Source organism: Gymnoscopelus braueri (genome assembly GCF_963280865.1).
Source record: "Gymnoscopelus braueri genome assembly, chromosome: 24".
In the NCBI taxonomy this organism is placed as follows: domain Eukaryota; kingdom Metazoa; phylum Chordata; class Actinopteri; order Myctophiformes; family Myctophidae; genus Gymnoscopelus; species Gymnoscopelus braueri.
In genome coordinates, this window is record NC_137626.1 from 14646465 (window position 1) to 14662459 (window position 15995).

At 44.9% G+C, this 15995-nt stretch overlaps 1 protein-coding gene across 1 annotated transcript in view; it reads left to right on the forward strand.

Annotated features, from left to right (window-relative positions):
- Positions 1 to 14443, forward strand: part of LOC308080139 (interleukin-1 receptor accessory protein-like 1) — a gene marked incomplete at both ends in the record, with an annotated part of 619302 nt that extends 604859 nt beyond the window's left edge. Inside the window, 3 exons of the mRNA XM_080421907.1 lie at positions 4194 to 4364; positions 8464 to 8508; positions 13632 to 14443. Of these exons, the coding sequence (XP_080278033.1) occupies positions 4194 to 4364; positions 8464 to 8508; positions 13632 to 14443 (1028 nt within the window). The remainder of the gene's footprint in view (positions 1 to 4193; positions 4365 to 8463; positions 8509 to 13631) is intronic.
- Positions 14444 to 15995: the final 1552 nt, after the last annotated feature.

Sequence of the window (15995 nt, forward strand, 5' to 3'; positions counted from 1 at the left end):
GTTGGACATCAAACAGGATGCACGCCTTACCAACAAACGTACTGGACGGGGCGCTACCATGTGTATCAGAGTACAAGCAGTTAGGAGACTAGAGAGACTAGCCGATCACTGATGTCGTCACCGGGGAACTCCCTGCCAAAAAGCTTGTACTGTGGAACTGGGATGTGCTAAAGAAAGATGCTGCTGCGGAAATCACAAACGAGCTGGCCAGATGTATGGAGAATCGAGATGGAAAACGCAGAAGGAGGACTTATTGTCTGAGGACGACGTATAGAGAGAATTGCCATCTTCTGAGACCTCGAATGAGCCCCTGCTCCTAGCCTTTGTCGCCGTGCGTGCGTCATGTTCCTACTGGACTGGAATGGCATTGGCCTCCATTAAACTTAATGGATCCCTAAAGATATCCCGCCGATTACACCTCAAATGACTCCGGTTCAGAAGTTCACAGTCTAACCGTGTGGCTGTATGAGTCACCGTCAGTGAAGCTCTAAGGCATATGGGTGACATGCCGAGGGGCCAGGGAAAGAGGAGAGAGAGGGACAAATCACTTAAACCCTATATTGTTGACAGGAATCCCTCATGGCTCTATTCTAGCGTCTGTTTTTGCTCTACATTAAATATATTCACTGAAAATAGCCGATCGACAAGCTCACTATTCTCCTATAGGGTCTCTAAAACGTTTTTATATGGGGTTCCGTGGGCCAAATACATATCAATTTGGGGGTCCTTGACATGATCTTTTTTGAGATCCATGGCTGTACTGTATGGATGTGGTCGTCTGTCTCTCTGTCTATTTTGCTCTCTCTCTGTCTGTCTCTCTCTCTCTCTCTCTCTCTCTCTCTCTCTCTCTCTCTCTCTCTCTCTCTCCCCCTCTCTCTCTCTCTCCCTCTCCCTCTCCCTCTTGAGGAGGGATGGGTAGATTTTCATAAGAGAGGAATTGAGACATGCCCTGAAGAGATGATGGACTTTTGGGGTTGAAAAGGTCATCGGTCAAGCTCTGACTGTCGGCAAAAACAACCTAATAGCTGCCGAACGGATGGGTGGATTTCCGTGAAACTCTGTGTCAGTGAAGAGAGATGCCCCGAAGAGATGAAGGGGTTTTATTTGGGTTGAAACGGTCAAAGGTTGAGAAAAGTTGCACAAGAGATGTCGGCCAGGGCAAGGTTTGCACCCCGCCCCCTCCAGGTGTGTTTGCTTACTGCGCTGTTTCAACAGCACGGCAACATGGACAAATGACTCGAGCAGTAATGGAATTGTTGACCTATCGATCGTGTTTCTGACTACATAAAGACTTCGGTCGTTTCAGTCTTTATGTTGGACATTTGATAAATCAATGATACATTCTGGAGTGTTATACTGTCAGTAGGTTGAGAACACAGTATGGTAACTTTGCCCGGTGTTTACATAGCAAAACAATACACTTATTAGCCCCTGGAGTAGTGTGGTGGTGGTAACCTGCAGACCTTGCTGTATTTTGGTGTTTTCACTGTTTGTTTTGGTAGACGCCGGGGATGTTTTTGGGCACAACATTTAAAGGGCCCGTAAACAGGAAATGCCCTGTTTTGGTAGTTTACTCCTGAGGGAAGTTTTTCTGGGCGGGGCTCAACACCTCACCTGATGACATGCTCAGGTGCGTTTCGGTGATGTCATCAGTGTCATTGTAGGCTCTATGCACAGCAGCCATAGTGTGAAGACATTCACAGGTGTTACCAATGATACTAATGAAGGCTCTGTTCCATTTAGTGTAGCACAGTGGTTCTCAGATTTTTCAATTTCCACGACCCCCATAACTCTCAGAGTTACACACCCGCAAGGGGCCATTTGGAAACCCCTTAAGGAACCATGAGGGTCCCTGGACCCCACTTTGAGACCCACTGGTGTAGCAGAGTGTTTCCAGTGAGCCAACATGCACAATATCAGCACCCTGACTCTGTTTGACCAGAATGGAACAGAGCCTTCATTAGTATCATTGGTAACACCTGTGAATGTCTTCACAGTATGGATGCTGTGCATAGAGCCCATTCCTAACTACACCAGTCTTCTGGCAAGGTACAGTACACCAGTCTTCTGCCAAGGTCTCTATGCTATACCCTAGAGTGCACCGCCATCTTTTTGCCAGTGTGTCATGCTATAGGGTATATAGCATGACACACTGGACAAAAGATGGCAGTGCACACTAGGGCCATCTTTTGGCCAGTGTGTCATGCTATACCCTAGACTAGTTCAAAAGACGACGACGTCTTTGTTATAAATCTTAAAAAATAGCTAACATACGCATCGTGATTGCGTTGCAAGCTTGTAGATGAGCTTGTAAATCTAAAACTTTAATAAACTTGCCCCCCCCCCCCAACCCCCTCCCCCCGTTGCTACCGGCCCCCCCACTTTAATTCCACTAGAGGACAGGTGTATCACATCTCCTTAAATAGCTCTTGATAGCTCCCGTCTCCTTCCATGAGAGAGCTACTGGAGGGACTGAGACGGAGATAGGTTCAGTCAGGTCTCTCACATTACCCCCCCCCCCCCCCAAGTTATCAAATGAATAGCTGCTTCTTATTCTGAAATGCATTAGATGAAATTACAGAGGTGTCTGGTGAGAACGGCCGGGCCCCGTCGTCTTCAAGGCTATACGAGTGGTGAGGAAATGTGCCGTGATGCCGAGACTGAGTGGATCTGGATGACGTTGCACGTAACAGACCCCAGAGGAAGAGAGAGAGAGAGAGACCAAGTGAGACTGATGGAGAGAGAGAGAGAGAGACAGACAGACAGACAGAGAGATAAGAGTATAACGTTTTAATTCCACAAACACCGTGTGTACTCAAACACGACCAACTTGGCAAACTTAATTCAAAGATAATTCCCTTCTTTCCCTCCCGTTTGTATTTCCTCTCGTGTTGACGCGACTGAAGCAGGCACGGTGTTTGGGCTCCTTGCACAACAGGTGGCCCACTGTAATGGAGAGACGGCCAGCGTGGATTGCGTTGCATCCCAGAGGTAATGAAGAGTAGAATGCCACAGCCCCATCTCCCATCCTGTATAACCCTGATGAGTTTACCCTAGAGAGAGATAGACAGAGAGAGATGGAGGGAGAGAGGGGGGTGGGTGGAGGGGGGGAGAGATGGAGAGATAGCACCTGCTGTTCGCCTCTCCTCCCCGTGGACTCCCGTTCTTATGTTCCTCTCTCCCTGTTTCCCCGCGGCGTTCCCAGGATTCTCCGCGGTGCCGTGGCGTTCAAAACGTGGGGAAGGAATAGTCTTATGGCAAAGCCGCTCGACTGCCGTTCAGTTCAGCCATCAATCAAGTTCTTCATGTGTGCAGCGATGTAGCGGTGGTCCTACGCCCAGCTCTCTCCCGGTAGGCTGTTTTGGGCAGCCCCGCAGTGGACGGCCTGGATCGTGGCTTTGCTTTTGCCAGCGCTAGGCATGTAGCTAGTGGAGAAGAATTATTCATTATACCATATTGTTATTATGGTTGCTTATATCTAAACTTTATATTTTACCATTATATGAAATCACTTATTGTACTTATATAAAACATTATGATATTTGGTAGCTTGCAAGAGCCTAGACGTCTCCACTAGGCCTGATAGCTATTGTTTATGTTACAGCCTATCTCGATATGGTTCAGCTTGTCCTTGAAGCAGCTACAGTATAACTATGATCTGAGCCCTGTCCTCTTGGCATAACCACCGTACCACTGACCTGAGTGTTATTGTATTTCTCCACATGATATCATGTACATTAAGGCATAACCATCAAGTCCTAGAATATTGTCTAATATCCTTCACCGACCGTAGACCGTAGGCCACATATTGCATCCAAAGCCGCTGTGGCTGCCATTGTTGCGGGAAAGGGGGTTGGTTAGATTGATTGATTGATTCATTCATTGCTTATATTATTTTATGGCACAAAATATTTTCAGATGGGGTCTGCGGGCAAATATATTGTAATTTGGGGGTTGTCCTGATGTATTTTAGGTTCACTACTCGGACTGTTGTTCTGCAGCGTGGCTACGAGTCGTGCGAACTCTTAAATCCTTTGTATCGTCAGCAGCACCTCTGTAATATTGGCGTGCGCCCTTCCTTCCTGGCCGTTGATTAAAGGGTCCTTGACATGAAGAAACTTGAGAACCCCTGATATATTGCTCTCTCTCTCTCTCTCCCCCCCCTCCCCCCCCTCCCTGTCTCTCTCTGGCAGATAACAAGGACTATGACGCCTACCTGTCCTACACCAAGGTGGACCCGGACCAGTGGAGCCAGGAGACCCGAGAGGAGGAACGCTTCGCCCTGGAGATCCTCCCTGACGTCCTGGAGAAGCACTATGGGTATAAACTCTTCATTCCAGACAGGGACTTGATCCCGACAGGAAGTAAGCCCTCCTCTCTCTCATGGCCATCTTAAAAAAAACAAAAAAAACAGTTGTGTCCAATGTGTTTTTGTCGCTGGCTGGTTGGTGTTGTCGTGGAGTTGGTCCTGTGGCGTCCCGCCCGTCGGTGGTTGTGGCTTTTGTTTGGCTGGCTTTGGTCGTGGCGTGCTGCATTTTTGTGTTATGTAATCTCAGTGGTTCTCCAAGTTTGACATTTTTTAGCTTTTTTTTTACCCCTTTTTCTCCCCGATTCTAAGTCGTTATGCCAATGAATTCCTCCCCACACACATTGCCTGTGTTGACACTGCTGTTGGATACTGTAGAGCCCCACTCCTCCAACCAAACACGCCCTGCTGACAGGTGCCACCCCCAGCCCTGTTATGTTCAGTGAGAAATATCACCCTCCCTCCCCGCCCGGCTTCCCTCCCCCGAACACGTGTCAAATGGACCCCTTAGGGTCCAGATGGTTCCGTTTGTATACTGTCACAGTTACAGACTTGTAAGGGTTTTGTTTTAGAACCCCCCTTAAGGAACCTTGAGTCCCTGGACCCCACTTTGAGAACTACTGATGTAACTGAGGCCCTAGATGGAACCGAGATCCGTTGGTTTCGAAACAAACAAATGTTTTGTTGGGTGCATGTATCAAGGAGACCTTTTCGACTGTACCTATATGAGCTCTTTTCGACTGCAAGAACTATATGAACCGTGGCTGTGGCAATCTTATCTAACGTATTTAACAGCTTCTGGATTTTGCTTCCATGCACTATGACAGTAGCGCATGTGGAGACTGTTTCAGATAAGGTTTTGACAGTTTCAGATAAGCTTCTCGGAAGCTAAATCGGGCCCTGCTCAGGAGAACCCTGAGTTCTTGGAACGCCAGAATGCGGAACTTGTACTTTAAAAATGTTTTCCAAAATAGTGAAAATAGCTTATCTACAAGCTCCACAGCGCGTCACATGTTTTATTATATATTTCTTTATGAACTACCTTGGTTCTGGTTATAATGGAAACATATAAACAAAACAAAAAAACATTCACAGAACCTCACAGGCTCTGGAAAGTTTCAGATTTATGGAAGGTTCTGGGTTATATTTCTTAGTCGAAAAGAGACACATTTTAAATGTATCAACATGCATAGTAACACACAAGAGAACACATCTTACGGTTGCAGCGTATTGAATTCGTCATGTTGATAACGGCACATTGACACCGTGACGTCATATTGAATTCCAAATATGGAAGTTATTTGCCTCTCCTTTGAGTTCCAGTCTAAAACAAAAAAAAGGTCTAATTTCAGTATAAAGTATTTTTTGAAAACATTTGTGAAATTATTCAGGGAGTTACTTCCTTGGCCTAGTGGCAACATGCTAAAGCAATTTGGCACAGATCGGTCCAGTGATTCATAAGGCTGTCTCAAGAACCATTGTGGATCTTCAAAACACTGTACGGGTCTTTGGAGCACCCCACGGAGAAACCGATACCGATTTTTCATTCTTTAAAATGACTGCGTCTGAATGTCCGAATGACTGAATGAAAAACACATCTGAATGGCAAGTCTGTGATCAATAACATGGCCACAACATTCAAATGAAACCCCTGTAAACAAGATAATTGTGTTTAGCTTCATGGATCTTTGTGGATTCCGGTGTAATCACACTGAAGGGTCATACCAACCAACAACTTAAAATAAACCATAGTATGCCTCTCAGGCTGTGTAATTGCACACTGGTTAACAATTCCAACCAGGGAGCCTTTCAGAAAGTGCAAATTAACTGCTTGAAAGACAAGTAACAATAGAAGTAGAAATTAAGGATGATGACTCACCTTTCCAGTCTGGCTCTGTGGGCTTTCGGAGAGTTTTTTTTTTCTTTAACTGATGCTAAACTATTGAGACCCATAATAAATCATGCATAAAGTCTATTATATTAAATAGAAGCCATACATATGTACTCCGCTATGTAACAGTCAGTGGGAGATTTAATTAGCTGTCTTAGGGGTAATTAGTAGAAATCAAGCCTATTATTATGTGGGCCTGATCCGGCTCCATAATACACTTTTAACTGCATGATACTGTTCCTATTCCTACTGTGCAAGTCAGAGAACTTGTGATGCATGGACATGAATGCTTGTTTCACACACAGTGTTATTTCTAATGGAGTCCCCAATTGGCACACTCTGTGCTCTGTCTTTGATTAACTCATCAGATCTTTGTCAGATGAGTTTGATACTTGGCATTCCTGCTATATAAAGGGATAGTTCACCTCAAAATCGATTAGTCACCCCATGGACACTTGAATCCATGGATATTTATTTGCTTTTGTCGCATTCCTAAGCCAATAATTTGATGACCAGTGGACCGGTAGGCAGCGTTTCCAGTAGGGGACCCAAAGGAGTCTCTTTGTGTCTCCTACCGGAACCGCTACCGGTCATCACATTATTGGCTTAGGAATGCGACAAAAACGAACTATCCCTTTAGGCCTTGATCTGCATTGTTGTCGTTACCTTCCTGCATCTGCCCGACTTCCCGTGCATCCTGTGCCATATACTAATGATTAATTGTCAATTCTCTGTGGCATCGTGTGTCAAGGTTTTAACCACCTGAACCCTCGCGCCGACCTCCACGGACAGAAAGCCCATTCATTCAGCCCATAGCGATTTCAGAAAATCAGGCTCCTGGTGAATCATGACTATTTTGATTCTATGTCAAAAGATATTTGAAAACCGCAAAAAAAGGCAAAGTTACAACTTGTAACTTTGCCCTTTTTTATTTTATTTCATTTTTTTATATAGTTTCGGAAATCTCTATGGGCTGAATGAATGGGCTTTCTATCTGTGGAACCAGAGCCTGAATTATACTGTATATAGGGTTTAAGTGGTTAATTGAATCCTTTGCTCTGATTCTATGACTGATGCGGGGGGGACTGTGGTAATATGGGACATAAATGGTATAAAAAAGCCAAGGCTGAACTGTGTCTGCCAGTGTCATTTGAGGGCCAGCTGTGTGACGCATCGAGCACAGACGAGGGGAGGGTGTGTGACATCTTGAATGCACTGAATCTTTTGCCTCAACGCTCGGTCTCTGTTAATGTATTAGCATACGGAGAGTATAGCTACAGTAAACCCTAATCCACAGCTATAGATAGACACAGTTTGGGCTGATGCCATTTTCAGAGCCCCCCCCCCCACACACACACACTCCACATGCTGTTGCTAAGTAACTTATGATTCCGTGTCGGCTGATACTAAAGGGGAACTAAAGCCCTACACCACCAATTGTGTTGCGTTTGCTGCCATATTAAGGTTAAGAATCGTCTAAAGCCTATACGTAATGTAAGTGCCGAGGGCGGGTAACCGGAACGTTCGCCCCCTAAACACACGCCTCTCATTTTCTTTGCGGACCGCTCGCCCCCCCAAGCGGTTCCTGTATTCTTGTATTTGTTTTGCTGAGGTTAAGGTTAGGAATACGTTTAGGGTTAGGCATAGTTTTACTGAGGTTACGTTAAGGAATAAGGTTAGGTTTAGGGCAACTGAGGTTACGTTTAGGAATACCTGGCGACCGTTCAGAGGTCGCCGGATTTGACCCGGGGCGAGCGTGTTTTGGGGCGAGCGTTCTTGTATTCCTGAGGGTGTGTGGCATCGTCTATGATGCCACACACCCTACAATATTTAGACGCGCCATCGGCCACTGGGGGCGGCACGTCAATCGCCCCCCATGTTATGTATGCCATAACCCCGAGGCAAGAAATATGCCAGAGCTGTATATAAGTACCCAAGACTAAAACTTTGTTCTGTCTAACCAATGTTTTGGAACGACGTTGAGAACCAGTGATCTATACCACATAGGGACAGACCTCCCTCCCTGTGGGATGTTTTCAAATGTGTTCAAAACCGGGTCATGATCTGTGTCTCTATTGTAATATCTAATGTTTACGATGGCTTTTTATACCGTATGTCCCATATTAAACTGGAATAAACTGGACGATGCGAATGCTAGAAACACAGTTTATATCAGAGTGACACTCCTCCCCTTCCTCTGAATAAACTCTTCTGTTGATAATGTCTTCTTTTGATCATGCTTTGAATGTAAATATCCTATGTTTAGGTTTCACCAATGATCATTTCCAGGATGACACGAGACTACTTAGAGGTACCCGGACTTTTTAACACTTGTGTTGTCAACCTTTTACCAGCCTGTGATTTGTTTTCTATTAAAGTCACTCATGTACAGTATGGTCATTTTGTGTCACAGTTGTTTGACCTAGGTTTAATACCAGCCACAAAAAAAACAATGTGTCGGTACCGGGTAGAAACCTTGTATCTCCATGTTTCCATTTTCGTAACTTAATGCCCTACTTTGTCAAACAAGTGGGTCCTGCAAAAAAAAAGCCGATCTACAAGCTGTTGAAAGTAAAAGTGATGATGTGTAGGTTTTAGAAATATTGAACCACTGAAAAGTATTAACAAGAGCTTGTGAATACATAATAACTACATTGGATCCATTGGAACACAGTTTTTTCTTTCTTCTTTTTCTTTTCGTTTCCTGGAAAGTTACGTATTTTTTTCGACATTCAAGGTTTCCCACCCGACAGCGACACATTCTTAGCGTTTGTCTTAACCACCTCAAGCCCTATTTTGGTTGACAGGAGTCCCTCAGGGCTCTATACTAAGGTCTTTTCCTTTTCTGTTGTTGTGGGGAAAGCTTTTGCTGAAAATAGCGCGTTGTGAGCTTGTCTATCTGCTATTTTCAGAAAAAGTTTTCCCTACAATACGGACGCTGGGGTTTGAGTGGTTAATCCGTGGGGAGAACCAGAAGGGTTTGTGTTTTGATTAAATGGTTTCATGTGCTATTGTTCCAGGGGGTTCTGCATGTTGTCATTCGAATCAAACGCACCTCCAGCTGTGTTCATTCATTATGCACCTGAGAGAAGATGTCAATCACCGAGAAGTCAAATTCATTGCTTTTGAGAAAAAAAACATTCCTTCATTCCTCTGTCTGAACTTTCTTACAGTCGTTATCTTATGGGGGGTCATGCCCACGCCCTATGTTCCCTTACGTATGTTCCCTCAGCCCTGTGTACCCTCAGTTTAGGGTCATGCTTTAGCTCTGGTCCGGAGTGTTAGCGAGTTCTCGCTAACGCTCCGCCAGGCACGGTGCTATTCCTATATACAGAAATGTCCACTACCGTGCGAGGTCTCCAACTGTAGTAAAAATAAAGAAAATAATTTAGCTCCTCACCGAATCAAAGGCAGTTTTATCATGTTGAAAGGTCAATGGTAATTTATATTGACCAGATCTGTAGAGGGCGCAGTTGAGCAAATGAAAATAATTTCCGTCTGGCGGATATATATTACATTTTCTGCCCAAAAAGTGGATTTTACAGAAAGGATGGGGCTCTGAGACGTTTCCCACCAGGGAGAATAGTCTTTCATCATTATAAAACTGCCTTTGTTTCGGTGAGTAGCTAAATCGTTTTCTCGATTTTTATTAGAGTTGGAGACCTCGCACGGTTGTAGAAGTTTCTGTCTATGGGAATTGCACCGCACCTGGCAGAGTGTTAAAGAAAACTCCCTAATGCTCTGGACTAGAGCTTGGTGTAAGGGGTTAGTGTTAGTTTTGAGGGAACCTAGGGCTGAGGGAACATAGGAAGACAAATGTTATATGGTTAACCAGAAACAAACGGGGAGCTCAGCAACCTTTTCTATGCACATTCATGAACCTCTCATTAGTCGCTAGAAGAAACAAGCTGTTCTGTTCACCGTAGGTTCAGATAAATTAATGAACTGAAATCATCATAATGGTCTAACTTTAAAGATAGGCTTACTGTACTGTGAGTGTGGATACCTCTCCACTACATACAATTGAAAAGGTTATTTGTTAAGTTTTAGTTGAGTTCTATTTCGGTCACAAATTAACATAACAGTTGGGCATACAATAGAGGCAGCAAAATGTATATTGGCCGAAAAGGTATTGGCTAAAGCCGAAGCATATTATGCCCACCTATTAATATTTGAATCATTTAACTTTTATTGAATTATATATGTTTTTTTTAATCTATCTAGCACGAACAAAAATTGTTGGACTTCTTCAGACAGATGGATAAAGAGGCTTTGAAATTCCGTTTTAGATAGATAGCAAGACAAAGAGGAGAACCTTTGGCAAATCCACAGAGAAGACCAAAGGCTGACTAATATATACTAATAATACTCTTAACACATTTTCCCCTTCACTTGCAGTTAAAAAATATGTATTGGGAGGTGTGTCCCCAATATATATTCTTTTGTAAGTGAAGTGGAAAGAGTGAGTCTTTTCTTTTACATATATAAATGGCAAAGTATCACGGCTCAATGATAGTACCTTGCGCTGAAGACAGGATACTTAGTCCTAGCTATTAAAACAATAAAACAATTGAAAAAGAAAGTTGCGGTGGAGAATGAGCTGCACCTTGGGGGCAGAACGTGGTGAAACGCTGAGTAAGGTCCAATTACTAAACAGAAAATGAGATAGACTTGTCATGTTGAAATGAAGGGGGAATTCAGATCCGAGTTTACTCTAATCACGTCTCTCTCTCTCTCTCTCTCTCTCTCTCTCTCTCTCTCTCGCTCTCTCTCTCTCTCTCTCTCATATATTCGCAAAGCCCCCCAGGCCAATAAGCCTGCCTCCGTCATGAAAGAACGAGGCCATTCGAGTTCACTCCGTGAGATGCTGAGAATGTCGGGAGAGAGTCGGTCAGAATGTGGGAGGGAGAGGGAGAGGGCTGGAATGTTGTTAGCTCTAAGACTAAGGCCTTGAGGATATTGCAAGTAGGCCCCCAAATTATTGGCAAAAACACAAAGATTATATCGATAATAAAACATTAATATAATAAATTTTTTGTTATGTTATATTAAAAACCTTGAAAAAATGAGTCAGCTACCGTGTTAAGTGGTCAGATGGCTGGGCCGTGAACACTTTTGAGACGTTCAAGTAGGCACTGATTCAGAAAAACAACGCTTTCCATGACAATGACCCCCAAATAGCCATAGCCCTGTCTGCGGTCCCCCTATTATGAAATGGCTAAAAGAAATATGAAAACGCGAATAGAAAAAAATTGCCGGTTCACAAGCTCACAATGTGTCACATCACTATGTGTTGGGAGCTTGCAGATCTGCTATTTTTGCTATCATTTGAAAAGGTTTGAAACTTATTTTTGTTTGTTTGTTTCTTTATTTTATTTCTTTATGTCTTTATTTTATGTCTTCATTTTAAATTGGCACAGTGATATTATGAATTCATTTTTAATCAATAATTTGTTTTATGTATTTATTTATTCATTGGTTTGATTTTACCTCTCCAAATGGCCATCTAGTGCCCCCTGGTGGCCCCCCCCCCCCACTTTGAAAAGCTGTGTGTGTGTGTGTGTGTGTGTGTGTGTGTGTGTGTGTGTGTGTGTGTGTGTGTGTGCGTGTGCGTACTGCACACAGTCCCAAATGCACACTGACAGAGGGTCATGAGCTTGGATTGGAAAGAGAAGCTCAGTTAATCCTGTCTGTCTACCTGCTCTGGAGCGGACCGTCTGTCTTTGTCTCCAGCAGGAGGCTAAAAGCAGCCATTAGCTTCCTCCACCCCGCTCCTGACACTCCGGACAGGCCTTAGAGAGACTGCTAAACAACAGTGCTGGAGGAAGCGCTAAGATTTGTTACTGAAGTAACAAGTAGCAACACCACAATAGAAATGCCCTGTTTATGTAAAGGTCCTGTATTCAAAAGTTTACTTGAGTGAAAGAACCCAAGTGTTGGCATCAAAATATAGGCTAAAGTACCAAAAGTAACACTACTCATTTCAGAATGTCCCTGTATTATTTCACCCTTTGGTAGGTTATAAGCAGTTATAGTAATAAACACAACGACGTGTCTGTCTCAGCATGAGTATTTATTTCGCCATCTTGGATCTTGTTACAAAGTGAACTCTCATCCCAAGTCTCGCGGGACTATATCACTCGCTCCAGTCAATGGAATGTACCGCAGTATGTTACAGTCCTAGGTTTTCAAAATCTTTCAAAATCTTTCTAATAAATTTAGTGTAAAGTGTAATAATCAAAATCTACAAAGTAACTTGTGATTAACTAAAGTTGTCAAATCATTGTAATGGAGTCAAAAGTGCAATATTTGCCTCTCTGAGGTGTAGTGGAGTAGAAGTACCTCAAAATTGTACTTAAGTAGGCTACAGTACTTGAGTAAATGTAGTTACTTTCCAGACACTGCTAAATCCCATCCACCGTTCACTGCTACCAGTGCTTGTCATTAGGGATGCGTGCGCTATATTTACAGTGAGCATTCACTTACATTTGAAGGGCCGCGTAGACACACACTTTAGCGAGCGAAGTGTTAAGCACACTTTAGCGTTTGCTTAAAGGCTGAAGGTGTGCTAGCTACAGAGACATCACCCTCCACTTTCTGAAGTCCGCAGATGCACCCTCTCCCTCTAATGATTTAAATGGTCTAAAAACGTATTAGCCTATTAAAAACAAATTAATGTGAACGGACGGGCATTTTAAGAATCAATGTGAATGAAAAGCTCTTGCAGATAAGACCCAAGGTCACCATTTATGCAGTTCATTGTGTATTTCTTCTCGCTGTCTTTTTTTCCATTCATTATCACTGTTCAACACGTTTTCAGTGGCCATCAGCTATATGTAGCTCAATCATTGTTTCTCATCCGAAAAAAATAAATACATTAATTTATAAAACTTAAACATAGTTTGTGCAATTTATATTGAATAAGCAGCTGACCCATTTTCAACCTTATCTTCTTACAAACTGTCCACAGCCCACCTCTGATACGCAGAGCGAGTACACAGAAATGGTGCCATCTTATTATGAGCATTACTGAGCACCAATTATATGAATATACGGTTGAAAACGGGTGAAGTGCTCCTTTAACTGAATGCCAATTGCCTTAAGTCAGTGGTTCTCAAAGTGGGGCCCATGGGACCCTCAGGGTTCCTTAAGGGGATCCAAATGGACCCTTACAGCTCTGTAACTCTAAGGGTGCACATGTGGAACCAAATGGACTCGTAAGTGTCCATTTGGTTCCGTTTGTGAACTCTTAAGGGTGCACAAGTGGAACCAAATGGACCCGTAAGTGTCCATTTTGGTTACGTTTGTGCTCTCTGAGTTATGGGGGTCCTTGAAATAATAAAAAAAAACAGTTTGAGAACCACTGCCTCAAGTTATTCAATGTATGATTGCCTCCCCCCCTGACTCTGTGTGTCCGTGTGTCTGTGTGTGCAGCCTACATCGAGGACGTGGCGCGCTGCGTGGACCAGAGCAAGAGGCTCATCATCGTCATGACGCCCAACTATGTGGTGCGGAGGGGGTGGAGCATCTTTGAGCTGGAGACGCGGCTGCGCAACATGCTGGTGACCGGCGAGATCAAGGTCATCCTGATCGAGTGCGCCGAGCTGCGCGGCATCATGAACTACCAGGAGGTGGAGGCGCTCAAGCACACCATCAAGACGCTGACGGTCATCAAGTGGCGCGGCCCGCCCAGCAACAAGCTCACCTCCAAGTTCTGGAAGCAGCTGCAGTACGAGATGCCCTTCAAGCGCCTGATGGAGCCCCTGACCATCTCCCACGAGCAGGTGCTGGACGTCAGCGAGCAGGGCCCCTTCGGCGAGCTGCAGACCGTGTCGGCCATCTCCATGGCGGCCGCCACCTCCACCGCCATGGCCACGGCGCACCCGGACCTGCGGCCGTCCTTCCACAACTCGTGCCACGCCGCCACCCAGCTGCGGCAGCAGAAACACTACTACCGTAGCTACGACTACGACCTGCCGCCGGCCGCCGCCGGCGCCACCACCGCCGCGACGTTGGCGCCGCCGTCCCACCACCACCACCACCACCACGTCCACGCCGGGACCCTGCCGTCGCTGACCTCGCTCGGCAACCAGCACACCTACTGCAACATCCCCATGACGCTGCTCAACGGCCAGCGGCCGCAGGCCAAGTCGCCACGCCAGCAGAGCCTGGAGGAGGCGCACGCCAACAACGCCATGCTGCCGCTGCTGCCCAGGGAGACCAGTATATCCAGTGTCATCTGGTGACGAGGGACAAACCCCCGGAGTGACACTAAGAGGCAAAGTGGTGTAAACCAGTGGTTCTCAAAACCTTTTACATTTCAAAGGAACCCCCAGTTTGGTAGGTATTAGGCCCCACGGACCCCGTCGCATAACTCTTGAGAGCGTGCAAACGGAACCGAACGGATCGGTTTCCTGTTTGTACACTCTCGGAGTTACCGACCTGTAAGGGTCCGTATGGTTCCTAGCTATCAATAATTCTTCTGGGGGGGACCCCCTCTGTAATCTCCTCAAGGACCCCTATAGGGGGTCCCCGGACCACACTTTGAGAAGCACTGGTCTAAACGCGTTCGTTCCGTCACACTGGGATCTACACGATGTCCATCACAGGGAAAGACTCATCGTTGGAACTTGGACCCCAACAGGCCCTAAGATGCATGGCAGCCATATTGGCAAGAAATTGGGCCACTTCATTACCGTTGGTGTTACCAATGATTCTAATTAAGGTTGCGTTCCATTGCTGGTCAAACGGAGTCTGGACAAGCACTGCTACACTAAATGGAACGCAGCCTCCATTAGTAGCATTGGTAACACCCGAATGTACCTTATTAAACCCACGGGGGCAATTTAGTTTCAGCTTCACCCAGCTGATGGCTGCTCAGGTGATCATATTGAGGTGCTCGGGGTGAGTAGCTAGGGGTTACACCTTGACACATTGCCGGGGCCTGGAATCGAATCTGGGACCTTCTGACTGTTTCCCAGGCTGCCTCTCTACCCGTACAGCTATGGTCGACCCTGACACATGTGAAGGACATCCGAAGTGACCCAAACTCTAGCCAATATGGCTGCCATGCATAGAGCCTATGGCACTAAGCTACTTGCTGCTGTAGAGTATCGTTTTTTGCACCAGGAAACAACAGGGGGAAAGGAGACACACAGGACTGGTTAAGTTGGTGGCGGATGTGGGTTTTTATCCGTTTCAGTTTTTTTTGTTTTTTTTTGGTTTGTCTGTCCCATAAAGAGCTTTTATGAACTACGACGAACAAAAGACAGAAAGGAAAAGAAGCAAAGGAGTAAAAAAAACTTTTTTTGTATGCCTGTATAAACACAACACATACCACAAGCCGCCATCTATACATTAATTTACCCAGAAACTCAAGGAATACAGGGTCCTGTACATATGTTTTCTAATTCTTTGTAGCATCGGTGTTTGAGACTTTTTTTTATTTGTTTTTGCTTCATGTCATCAATTTGGACTCTTTTTCTCTTTTCGATTTTCTTTTATTTTTTTCATTTTGTTTCATTTTTTTCTATTTGTAAAAAAAAACACAAGAAAAAGACAAAAGGCAAGCGATGGCCAGTGAAGTCTGTCTGTAAAACCGTCGTTACCTTTCACCTTGAGTTCTTGTCAGCCGGTATACGCTACAAAGCTCTCATTTCTGTTCACGTACACGTTATCGCAAAAATTGGGAGACAGGTGTGTGACATTTCAAGTTTTCGGGAAGACGCGAGCGCCTTCTGCTGGCTGCTGTTAAATGTTGAGAGATGAAATCTGGTTTCAGAAGGGACTCCTTGACAC